General features: G+C 33.6%; 1 protein-coding gene across 2 annotated transcripts in view; it reads right to left on the reverse strand.

Moving 5' to 3' along the window:
* Window positions 1–1,674: 1,674 nt before the first annotated feature.
* ZBTB41 (zinc finger and BTB domain containing 41) overlaps window positions 1,675–13,900 on the reverse strand; it is a 40,363-nt gene continuing 28,137 nt past the window's right edge. For both annotated transcript variants that reach the window (XM_060091459.1, XM_060091458.1), the window contains exons 10-11: window positions 13,541–13,629; window positions 1,675–5,193 (exon numbers count right to left, since the gene is read on the reverse strand). In XM_060091459.1, coding sequence (XP_059947442.1) covers window positions 4,538–5,193; window positions 13,541–13,629 — 745 coding nt within the window. In that variant the 3' untranslated portion in view covers window positions 1,675–4,537. The remainder of the gene's footprint in view (window positions 5,194–13,540; window positions 13,630–13,900) is intronic.

Raw genomic sequence — 13,900 nt, forward strand, 5'->3', positions numbered from 1 at the left:
TTATCAAAAAATTATTCTCACATTATCCATTATTCAATCTAATAATAACATTTACCATAACACTATTAAAAGTTTTAGAAATGCTACTTTTGTTTCTTATTAAAAAATACATTTCGAGGCATTTTAAATTTGGCACTGAATCTTAGAATAGTCCAACATGACTTTAAAAGTCCTAATTTTTCCTGAGTCCATCAACTCAATTTGTTTGTTGGTTGGGATGTTGCTGCTTTTTATGAGACCCATCTCAAACCATCACCTCTGGCTCAGTTTTAGGCAAACTGAAAAAAGAAGCGGTTCAGTGTAGAGCTGGGTGGTTTGGTAACTGATTATTAACAAGAAAAGGTAGGGGATGGGAGGAGGAGAGGCAGACACTGCTTTTTACTTTGTCCGATTCCTCTAATGAGCATCTAGAGACAGGCCCAGGAGTGGCTTCACAGTAACTAGAAAGGCCACAGTAGTAGAGATTAAAAAAAAAAAAAAAATCACACTATACTTGGTGCCAATTTTCCTACAAAAACATAAAGCAACCTAAAAAAAACCTGTTGCCTGACCAGCAGGCAACACACACATAAGACCCATAACAACAACAAAACCACAATCATTTATTAACCAAAACAATCTAGCCAGCAGAGTCAACTCCAAGCAAGTACAGCGCACTGAAAAGGCACAAAGCATTCAATGCAGAGAAGACTGGGCATATATAAAAGGACACTGTCAAAGAGCTGATGCTCCACGTCTGACTTTCCACCAATGATACAGCACAGTGATCTGCTAGGAAGAGAACGCAAACTTACACACACGCCAGTTAATGGTGTTTTTAATTCGTTTGCAATTATAGAGTGAAAAGCAATGAATGATATTTAAATACTTGTTAGCCCTTAACTAATAGCTTATAGTCACTCCTCAAGATGTTTTGACAATTTTAAGGTTGACAGAAATTTATTTATGTACCTACTTCATGATCTACCATCACTTTAAAGAAAGTCACTTAATAAAGCACCAGTTTAAAACCCTATTTTTGCTACTCCTCTTCAACAGATGACTAAGTTACTTACTTAAAAGTATGCAAAGATCACTGCCTTCACAGTTCTTGGTGAAATCTTGCTGGCACAAAGAACAAACCCTAATCTTAAATAGCATTTTAGGCTGCAAAAAATAGGTGGGGTTTCTTACAAAAAAATCTTCAGCTTGTCTTAAAAAAAATTATAAGGCAAAATTAATTAATAGTGTAGTGTAAAAAGTAAGCTTATTTTTAGCATTTAATAGTGTCCACTTAAAAGATAACATTCAATTAATTAAACTGAGGAAAACTGAGTGCTTTTATTTGTAACTGGTTTGTCAGTATGACTAGTCCCAGAGTATTTTCTTCTGTTCTCATTTTTATACATATAAACACAAACATTTAATCTTAGTATTCAAACGATTTTTTAAAAAAATCCATAATCCTAGGACTTCAACTGTGCTTCTTTGGACAAATATTTATTCAAACAACAAAGAATTTAAATCCTTTTAAACTATTTGAATACCTACTAAAAATCTTTGGTGCATTTAAGTAAAAATGGATTAGGTTAACAAATTTCTACATTTGATAAATTATTCAATTTACATAATAAGTGCTAACTGCTATCAACTACAAAATTAATTTAAAACAATAAATTATGCTCATAAAATAAAAAATTCTGCATGAGGCTAAACTTAGTTGCAAGATTCAAAATTTTAAGTATAAAATTTACAGAATTAATGGGTTTTAGAGTTAATGGAGCATTTGTTCAAAATGCTCCAAATCACAATGTGAGAAAAGGTTAACTTAAAAGAGCAGGCCTCATTTCATACTTTTTGTGCCAACTTCAAAAACTTATATACATTCAGTTTGCTCAAATCCATGAGGTTTTCACAACTGTAAAATTTCATATATTCTAATTTGGAAATTAGAGGCAGCAGATCTGTTTGTCTGATCACCCGCTGAGGTTATTTCTTCATAAGAATTATACTACCTACCTTCCAGACTGTTTTCAAGATTACATGAGAAAACGCAGTGCCCGACACCTTGTAAGCATTCATTAATGCTCCATTTCTTTCCCTATTAGTAGCTCTGCAACTTATTAATGATGTAGGCTTACCCTCAGATTCTTTAGCTCTAACGTGGGAATACAGTATGTCATTTCTATTTCAGAGCTGGTTATGAGGTTTAAATGAGATAACTGTGAAAGCATTGTATAAAACAGTAAACTACTATTCAAATTTGTTATCTACAATAATAACTAAATATAATTATGTTTCACTTTATGTAAGAGATGTATTCCAGAAAAGTTCTATACTGTAAACCAATTCCTACAATCAAATCATATATTTAAAGCATTAGGAGATTATTATTAAAAGAACCTTAAAGTCAATACCTTCAAAAAGCAAGGTATTCTTTTGAATGTGAAAATGCAACACCGCAACACCCTCTTTTTCTGCTACCAAACATATAATATACCACACACATGTACATATATACCATTTGCCTTTCTATAAGTCCAAACTTTTCTACATTGGTTTATATGCAAGGCAGGGTACATTTTTAGATATGATTTCTTTTCATCATACCAAGTTTTTTAGTTAAGTCTTGTAGGTCTTTATGATAAAAATCATAAAGATATGTATTTTTTAAAGTCATTTTGAAAGACAGAATAATAGTACCTCATATAGTCAAGTTCTATCATGTAAGTACTCCAGACATAACATTTCCACACAAAAGTGAGAATGCTTTATAAAGAATTAATACATAACTAGTATCTACCGGTCCTAGGATAATTATAACCAAACTTTGATAAGTGAGGCAAAACTCAGGTTGGTTTTATTACTTATATGAGCTACTTTGGTTACCTGCCCTAATTCTCAACTTTTTTTTTCTTTTGTTTTATTTCCATTAGTGTGGTGACTATTCCTGTAAAGTACCTTCATTTCTTAAGTGCTTCAGCAAACAAGTTTCCACATTATTAAGTGGTTAAATTTTATTCACTAAAACTTCATTATTTTATTTGTGAATTTTTTCACAAGGGCTGGGCCAGACTTTACACAAAAAAAGTGCTTAAAGCAATTAGGAGTGTAAACAAAACTGAAATAGAAAACTCTTAAAATTGCTATTTTCCAGTAGTTTACATACAAATGACATGCTAATAATAAATCAACCCTGCCTATTCTCTAACCCTTTAAGCAGCTCTACTAGGAAACATCCTAGTTTAAGTTTAAACTGACTTGAAAATATGGAAAGTGCACATCTTTAAAGGTATTTTACAATTCTGACTGACTTTTTCCTCATTTAAGTTTAATCAGTGAGGTTTTGCTCTAACTGCTATTTACTTTTACCAAGTCCTCAACTTTTGTCTCATACAAAAATAAAAATCAAGGATAATTACAGACATTAGGCTTATGTGTAAAGCAAAAATAAAGATCTAGATTACATGTAAATCTGTATACAAATAATGGTTCCCTTTAATTAAAAAACATTAAGTTCAATTAGACACAAATTTTATGTTTGTTTGGCACCTTTTCTAACAATCATATATGAAATCTGTAGGTTCTATTTCCCAGAGTTTCAGTTAGCAAAGGTAAATGAGACCAAAAGTAGCTTGTTAATTAAATTTTCACTAATTAGTAATAAATGCCCTTCCCATAGTAAAATGAAGATATATGTTGTGATATATTATTGTTTCTGAAGTAAATGGCAAAATACAAAAGGTGAACTTACCTTGAAAAATATCTAGTTAAAACTGTCATATTTTGCTTTTAACACATTTTCAACTTGTGTAATTTAATGCCTAGACCTGTATTTGCATTTCTTATTCATAATAATTGAAGCACAGGCAAAAACCAATCATTTGGGTAATTATTTCAATTCTACATTTCCTTTAATGAGCTAATCCTGCATTAGTTAGCTTTCTGGCTTTGAGTTTGTCAAAAGACCAAAGCATAGTGATAAACTGAAATTATGGCCAGATGAAAAAAGAACACAGAACTATCCAAGACTTTCTTATAAATTCAAATTCCTGTTTTCAGTTTTTAAAAATCTGGAAGAAATAGTAATGAAACTTAAGTTAGGATAAGGAACAGTTGCAATTATCAGTTCTATATACTCTTGTATTCTTTCTTAAAAGCTACATCATCCTTAACACTTGTTCGGAAGATGGGGAAGGGAGAAACGAGGAATGAGACTAAAGAAGAATAAAAATTTCCACTGATGACTAAAAACAAATACCCTCAGAATGTTAACAGCTAATAGTTTTGAAAAGTTAGAGAAACCATTAAAAATTAGCACTAATCTTTAAAAAAATCACAAAAATGTCCATTTCAAATATTATACCTCAAAATATGTCCAAATATTCACATGTTCAGTAAACAGAGATACATATTTTTCTTGATTTGAAATGGTTCTGAGGACTTGAGAAACTAGAGAAAATGAAAAAATAGCAGCCCCACTAAGTTAAAAGCTGTCAGCTCTAGGCTACCATTAACGCCTAACCACAGAAAAAGTCTGTGGAATGTTTAGATTTACTCATGAATGGTGCTCACTATTAGAAATATTTTGTACAGCAGTGGCATTATCAAGGCCCAATAACGTTCCAAGGTAAGACTGTTCTCTAGGATCTAGAATCTGTTCAGGTCGGACTGGATGAACTATATTTGCAGGCTGAGGAGTAAGAGTGTATTTCTCCAGAAAAGCTAAGTCAGCTGCTCGTGGGTAATCAGTGGATGGCGGCTGTGGCGACAAGATCTCGTGAGAAGGTGGAGGGAGAGTAGTGGTGTGACGCACCAGGTCACTCTGAGTGTCAGGCATTTGGACTGGAACCAGCGTTACGGGGACACACACTTCAGCAGACACACTCTGCAACATAGTCTTGGCTTCCGACGGGTAAACTTTGGGCTGGTCCATATATTGTTTTGTTTCTGTTTGAAAGATTTTATCATCGGATGAGTACTCTACTGGCAAGGATACAAGCTTCTCCTCAGAAGCACTGAGTGGGTCGTCAGGTGACTTTATGCCATGAACGTGGTCAATGTGGTATTTCAGCTTGTCTTTCCGCTTAAATGTTGCATTACAGTGCTGACAGTTGAAAGGCCGGGCATCAGAATGAATGACCAAGTGTTTTGTTAAAGTTTTCTTAATTCTAAAAGATTGATTGCAAATTTGACACTTGTATGGTTTTTCACCTATATGAACACAAATGAAATTAACTGTAAAACGCAGTCACTTGGTAAGACAATGATTTTAATTAAGTAGCAAATTTTCCATGGGAATACTTACAAGAACTTAATAAAAGCAGTAATATATGCTATCACAAAGTGGAGACAGTATAGTAACTGGTAAAGAGAATGAGCTCAAACATCCAAAAGATCTTAGTTTGAATTCTAGCTACACCATTTACCAGGCAAACCTGGAGCAAGCTCCCCAACTTCTAAGCATAGTTTCCTCGCCTGTTATATGGAATAATAACAGTACCTACCTCACAGACTTGGTGAAAGGACTGAATGAGAAAATGAAGTAATAGTGCTCAGCACTACACTGGCACGTGGTAAGTACTTGATAAACCTAGGCTGTTGTCATTATTGCTTGCTTGCTGTTATTCCCACTGTAGCCCCTAAAAGAGTTGTAAACTAGAGCATTTGATTTCCTCCCACCCAAGAAGGATAAAAGCTAAAACAGCAACTCGAGAAGTAGTAACACCAATGTCTAGCCTGACGTTAGAATAAGGAGAGTTGATGAGGATCAAGAATAAGGAAGCTTGGCCAGTTTTCAATTCTTCCTGAGTCAGGTTCTCACATGGCAGTTTTTGGTTTTGTTTTTTTTCACATGAAACATAAATTCCTACAGTAGCCAGGGTGGTTGGCTAATCCCCGAAAGGTATGATTTTTTTTTTTTTGCGGTTCGTGGGCCTCTCACTGTTGTGGCCTCTCCTGTTGTGGAGCACAATCTCCGGATGCGCAGGCTCAGTGGCCATGGCTCACGGGCCCAGCCGCTCCGTGGCATGTGGGATCTTCCCGGACCGGGGCACGAACCCGTGTCCCCTGCATTGGCAGGCGGACTCTCAACCACTGCGCCACCAGGGAAGCCCGGAAGGTATGATTTTGTTACCTTACATGGTGAAAGGGTCTCTGCAGATATGATTAAGGTTAAAGATCCTGAAGTGGGGAGATTAACCAGGTAGGCCCAATCTAATCACGTGGGTCTTTAAAAGTGGTGATAACTGAAGATGAAAAGGTCAGAGAGCTGTGACAAGAGGACTCAATCCCGAACTGCTGGTTCTGAAAATGGAAGAAGGAGGCTAGGACCCACGGAATGTGGCAGCCTCTGGAAGCTGAGAAAACTCTCAGCTTACAACCAGTTAAAAAACTAGAACCTGGGCCCTGGTCCTGCAACTCAAAGAATCAATTCTACCAATAACCCAAATGAGCAGTTAACAGATACTCCTTTAGAGCCTCCAGAAAGAAATGGAGCCCTACCAACACCGAGGTTTTAGCTTGGGTCACACTTCTCACCTACAGATTTGTTACATCATAAACTTGTATTGTAAGCCATTTGCAAGAGAGAGGTACATAAGACAAAGTGAGCAGTCTAACATACATATAATTGGAGTCTCAGAAAGAAAATAGAGTATAGGTCAAAAACAGTATTTGAAAGAAAAATTGACTGAGAATCTTCCTAAATAAAAGACAAGTCATAGATGCAATAAGATCTATACATCTTACAAAATACAAAAAGAAAGAAAGAAAAAAAAAACAACAACCCCAAAACACATCTGGGCACACTATAATAAAACTACTGAAAATCAAAAACAGAAAAATCTTAAAAAGCAGCGAATAAAAGAGAGATTTCTTTTAAATGAGCAACAATAAGACTGCCAGTATATTTTTCAACAAACACTAGAGAAGGTCAAAGAGGAAAAAAATGACACATTTAAAATATTGAAAGAAAAATAAATGCTAACGTAAATTCTATAGTCAGTCAAATAGTCTCCATAAAGTAAAATAACATTTTCAGACAATCAAAACCTAAGAGAATTTGGTGCCAGCAGATATGCACAAAAGGGAATCCTTCATGAAGAAGGAAAATGATTCCAGGTAGAAGAATGGTCATGAAGGAAGGAGTGGAGAGTAAAGGGTAAATATGGTTAAAAATAAATGAGTTATTTAAAGCAAACAAACAAAATAATAATGTTTTACATGGTTTAAAGTATATGTAAAATTAAAATACATATAACACATAAAGGCTGAGAGAGATGAGGTGTTGTAAGGTCTTTGAATTGTCTAGAAAGGGATCAAGAACTAATTTAAGATAGACTATAATAATTTAAGAAGAACACATGTTGTGATCTGCAAGGTGACTACTAAAAGAATACTGAAAGAACATACAATTAACAAGTAAACTGAGGGAAAATGGGTAATAAAAATACTTCATAATTACAAGGAAATGAAGACAAGAAAAAGAAAGCATCAAGAAACAGATGGGACAAACAGCCTGACAGATTTGAACCCAAATAAATGAGAAATCATGTGACATTTAAATGAACTAAACATCCTGATTAAAAGAGGTTATCATAATAAAATAATACTCCAAAGACACACATCTTAAATACAGGCCCATATAAGGACTGAAAGTAAAAAGAAAAAAATACCACATAAATATTATCCAAAAGAGAGCTGGTCCTTTATCCCAGTATAAAAAGGGACATTTTACAATGATATAAAGGACCATCAACAGTAAGATATAACCATCTGTACATAGCTAATAACACAGCCTCAAAATATATAAGGCAAAAAACTGAAGAACTCAAAATGAAAAATAGATAATTTATAATCAACAGTTAGGTTAGAGATTTTAACATATAGCTCTCAGTAACTTATAGGATAAGGAGACAAAAATATCATATTAGAATGCAGAACATTTACATAAAATACATTCTCTGACAAAAGTGGAATTAAGCTAGACATTAACATAAAAATATTTTGAAATCCCCAAATATTTAGGAATTGGGCAATACAGTACAATTTAAAATAAAGCACAAATGAGAGAATAAATCAGAAGACATTAAAAACTATTTTTAACTGAATTCTAATGAAAACATAAAATATAAAATGAGGTGTGAACTGTAACTAAAGCAGTGTTTAAAATGTTTAGAAGTTTAAAATATATAATAAAAAATAAGAAATACCAAATTTAATTAAGTTAGGCATCTATATAAAGACAGGGAAAGACAGAAATTAAACCCAAATAAAATAGAAAGAATAAAAAAGTGAAAAGCAGAAAAGAAATATACAACAAATACAAAAGAGAAAAAAAAATCAACAAAATCTAGTAGTTCTTTGAAAGATTAATAAAATCAATAAATTTCTAGAAAAAAAAACAAATTACCAATAGGAATAAAATAAGGTTCTCACTAAAGATCCTATAATCATTAAAAAGATAAATAATATAATACTCTGAATTTTGCCAATAGATTTTATATTTTAGATTAAATAAAATTCCTTAAAAATGAAACAAGAATTGAAAATCTGACAGCTCTGAAACTATTAAGGAATCTTTAATTGACACCTTTCTCCAAAGAAAACAAGTTCAGTGGAATTTATCAGTGAATTCTTCCAAATAGTAATGAGGAAATAATGCCAATATTATATAAACTCCTCCAGTTAACTGAAAAAAGATGTATTATTTCCCAAATTATTTCTTGATGCTAGCATAGTCATAATAAAACCTGTTAGGGACATAACAAGGAATAAAAATAGACAATATGTCTCATGACCATAGACCAAAAAAAAAAAAAAAAAAACTCCAAACCAAAACAAAACAAAAAAATCAATGTATTTTATCACAATAATAAAGAACAAATATATAATCACCTCAATAAAAGCAGGGAAAAATCTGATAAAATTCAACACCTATACATGAAAAATACTCTAACTAAACTAGGAAGAGATAGATGATAATTTCTTTATCTGAAAAACAGTATCTACAAAAATCTATAAAAAACATACTTAGTAATGAAATATTGAAAGCTTTTCCCTGGAGACAAGGATTTCCGCTATCAATATACCACTGATGATATGAACCAAAGCAATAAGGCAGAGAGAGAGAGAGAGAGAGAGAGAGAGAGAGAGAGAGAGATGCAAGGACTTAAAAAGGGAGAAATAAACTGTGATTATTCACAGATGGCCAGTTTGCATGCTTAGAAAATCCAAAAGTAGCTAGAAGGTATTTGTGTTTGGAAATTTATAAGCTGTTTCTAAATTCATATGAAAACATAGAGGAAAAAGAATAAGAAAGACAATGAAAAAGAACAAAGTTGGAGGATTTACACTACAAGATATCAAAAGCCACAGTACTTTAAATGGTATAGTAATGGTGAAAGAATATACAAACAGTCCAATGAACAGAAGAGAGTTCAGAAACAAACCACACATATATGATCACTTAACTTAAAACAAATAGGCTACTGAAATGCTCTGAGGCAAGGATGGTCTTTCCAATAAACGGTGCTAGGGCCACTAGATAACCACATGTCAAAAAAACAAAGAACTTTGACCTTACCTAATAATAAACACAAAAATAAGATAAAGTTCATAATCTAAATATGTAAGTTAAAATAAATCATCAGAAGGTAAAAGAAAAAAATATTAATGACCCTGGGCTAGGCAAAAGTTTCTTAAAGGGGATACAATAAACCTAACTAGAAAGAAAAAACTTGATACAAGACTTCTTTAAAATTTGGAACCTTCAGTCATTGAAAGGTATCGTTACTAGAGTGGAAAGCCCAGCCACAGACTAGAAGACACCTGTAATTTAGATATCCAACAATGAACTCATACCCAGAAAACAGAAAGAACTCCCATATATCAATTTGAAAAAGATGGACAATCCAATTTAAGAAAATCAGCAGAAGCATGAATCATGTGTTCCATAAAAGTGAATATCCAATGACCAATAAGTGTATGGAAAGGTGCTCAATATCATTACTCATCACAGATATGCAAATTAAATCCACTTTGAGACAGTGCTACATATCCATCAGAATGGCTAAAAAAAGAGACACTATCAAAGTATTGGTGAAAATGTGGAGCAACTGGAATTCTCATACACCATACACTACTGGTAGGAGTGTAAATTGTCACAATTACCTTGGAAAACTGGTTAGTAGTGTCTACTAAAGTAAAATATATGCATATCCTATGAGCCAGCAATCCCAGGGCTAGGCATGTACACAAGAGAAATGAATGCAGTGTGTATGAAGAATCATAGACCAGAATATTTAGAGCAGCTTTATTTATAACAGAGCCAAGTAAACACAAACCAAGTGTCTATCAAAGTACAATGGATAAATAAATTTTGATATATTCATATGAAAATGAAAAGAAACAAACTACTTCCATGGATGAATCTCATAGACATGATATGACTGAAAGAAACCAGACAAAAGAGTGCATACTGTATGATTCCATTTATATGAAGTTCAAACAGGCAGACTAATTAATGGTGACATAAGTCAAAATAATGATTATTTTGCAAGGAGGTTACTGATTGGGAGGGGCCAGGGAGGGTGCTTCTGGAGCTCTGGTAATGTCCTACATCCTGATCTGAATGGTGGTTACATAGAAGCGCTCATTTATAAAAATTCATTTGTGTACTTTATGTGTTATACTTCAATAAAAAAAAGCTTAAAAATTCTGCCAAGTCTAAAATCAAGCCCTAAATTTATCAGCTTTACACCCATTTTAACTGAATGTATTACATCTCAACAAGACTACTGCTGAATAGACATAATTACTACTCTGAGGATTACACAAGCAAAGCACATAAGAGATGAGAATAAGACATTTGTAGAAAAAAATCTTATATCCATTTTCCAGTGAATTTCTCTAACTGTGTGGTTTGAAAACATACATGAGTTTAGAGGGTAGTTGTAGGAAAACATGATAAATTCATTCCTTGAAAAAATATTTATTAAGCACCTACTATTTACAAGTCCTGGGCTAGGCGCTGATCATATCTATTTATTTGAAGCACTTAAGGGTACTAACCTGGCCAAAACTAAAACCAATCCATTATTTGTACCTCTTCTAAAGAAGGAATAATGGAAGAGAAGAAGTCTGTAGGGAGTCCGGCAAGGGGATTCCAAAAAACACGAATCTAACAGTACAGACAATGCACTAAGGGTACCCGCACTAGAGAAAAGGAATCTGGGGAACACGATTATTCTCATCACCAGAGAGGTGCACTGTTAGAACAGGAAAGATGGCTCAGCATCCTTCACCATTTCCTCAGTAAATGATTCCATACAATTATTACCTAATTTTATTCTATAACTACATTTAGCAGTTCTCCTTCTGATGAATAAATTTAGCAACTCTGCTTCCTTGATAAGAGAAAAGGACACCTTGGCCAGCACACATTAATATCTCATTCTCTAGAAGGTGAATAGTAAGCTGACACTCTTTTGATTCTACTTCCAGTGGTTATTGAAGAACTCCTCAGAATACTTATAACTATTAGTGCACAGATATAAAATTGAGTTTCTGGACCTGTAAATCTCAGGAGTGGACTTGGGAACATAGCACCCAGGTGTTGGAACAGCTGCTCTGTGAAGTCCTGTTTGGGTAGCCTGCTGATCACTTTAGATCAAGAGGTGGCAAACTATAGCCTGAAAGCCAAATACAGTCTCTTGGAAGTTTTGGTATATAATGTTTTCTTGGAATGTGGTCACATTCATTTACTTATACCCTTCTATGGCTGCTTTCATGTTACCACAGAGAGTTGAGTGGTTGAGATGGAGACTGTCTGGCCCACAAAAACTTAAATATTTACTATCCAGCCCTTTACCAAAAAAGTGGGCTGACCCCTGCTTCAAATGATTTCTCCCTCTCATTTCATAACAGCCATAAGCTTTATCTTATTCTGTAACAGAGCTCATTTCCTCAATTCTCAATGGGCAGAGGGACTTGCCTCTAATTCCAACTAACTTTGAGATATCCAGAGATGAGAATTCCATGGTCATTTGTCATCAACTAATTACTACAAATCAGTGTTTTCAAAAAACTTAATGCAGTTATAAAGCCAGCTCTTATTAACTTTCTCCTCTAGATAATTCCTGTAGTTTTACAATTCTTAAATCATCACTGGTTACAAATTAACTTTTCCTAAGTTCACCATCTTTTTCAAATCATGAGTTTATTAGGCATATTACTTATAACTAGTGTGGAGACTAGCATTAATATAGTTTCCTCATTTTTTACTCCTATTTATATACCCCCCAAATTATGACTTTCTCATTTTGAGAGAGGTGTAATTTTATTTTTAACAGCAGTACTATATCAGTAATAAATTCTTTACTGAAATTCTTTGCTATTAAAATTGCCCAAATCCAGTTATTTCCAATTCTGATATTTATGAAATCAATTATTTTTCCCTACCAGAACAGCAGCTTGACAAAATCCAAAGTCAATATAAAGCAAAGCAGCCATAAATGCATTAATGGCTTTCTTTCTTAAAAAGAAGGAAAGAAAGCTTTAAAAATTGTTCATTTACATGAGAAGTCAAATAAGAACTACGACAACATATAGGAAACAACCCAACAATCTATGTTTCAATATATGGTAGCATTGCCAGGCAAAAAAGGAAAGATTAAGAAAATAACTTCTGGAAAGCACCTGAAGCAAATCATTCTACTATAACTACCTATAAATCACAACAAATCATTCTACTATAAATCACAACTGACTATGTAAAAAGGAAAGCTATGCAACAGTAACTTGGGGGCTTTCCTGGTGGTGCAGTGGTTAAGAATCCACCTGCCAATGCAGGGGACTCGGGTTCAAGCCCTGGTCCGGGAGGATCCCACATGCCACGGAGCAACTAAGCCCGTATACCACAACTACTAAGCCTGTGCTCTAGAGCCTGCAAGCCACAAGTGCTGAGCCCATGTGCCGCAACTACTGAAGCACGCGCGCCTAGAGCCCGTGCTCTGCAACAAGAAAAGCCACAACGAGAAGCCCGCGCACCGCAATGAAGAGTAGCCCCTGCTTGTCGCAACTAGAGAAAGCCTGCACACAGCAACAAAGACCCAGTGCAGCCAAAAATAAATAAATTAATTAATTAATTAATTTTAAAAAAACAAAAAACCGTAATTGGTAAGCAGGACAATGAGGTCATATTTGAATTACGCTTTTAAAAGAGAAGAAAATAAAAGAAATGTCTTCAGAGAGTCTCATAGATATAGAGGAACCAAAAACAACCAGAAAAGGGGAAGATGAGAACTAAAAGTTGAATAAATTTCCTATGGAAAAAATTTTTCCCAAATTCTACAAAATGATATTCAAAAGTATTGAAGCTTACATAATATGGAATAGTAGATCAGAATATTGCCTGTTCATGACATCAATTTTAATAAGTAAAAATCTTACTGGGGGGAAAAACAAAACAATTTCACCAAGAACAACAAAGTATAAATGTCCATATATCACTTCTGAATAATTACACAAAAATATATACAAAATACCCATTAGGTTTTACCTGAATGTGTCCGAAAATGCATTTCCAGACTTGATTTGCCTTTAAAAATTTTCTTACAAACATCACACTGATGAAAGGTTGCTTTATATCTAAGAAAATAAAAAGGTTTGAGCTATAATTTTAATAAATAACATAATGAAAATAAGTTACAACTTCATTACAACTTCATATATAATTCTCACATTAGTAAAGCATAGAACTCCCAAATGAACATGGAAATACTTTTTAAGTATCAACCTTATCTCTGATTCTTCCTTCTCCAGTTATATTCAACAAATAAATCTATAAAAGATGTCCTTAGATTTTTAACTTTAAACTGCTTAATTTTAAGCTTTAAATCAGTAAACTTTTGTATTATTA

The sequence above is a fragment of the Mesoplodon densirostris genome, chromosome 2, assembly GCF_025265405.1.
Source record: "Mesoplodon densirostris isolate mMesDen1 chromosome 2, mMesDen1 primary haplotype, whole genome shotgun sequence".
Classification (NCBI taxonomy): Eukaryota; Metazoa; Chordata; class Mammalia; order Artiodactyla; family Ziphiidae; genus Mesoplodon; species Mesoplodon densirostris.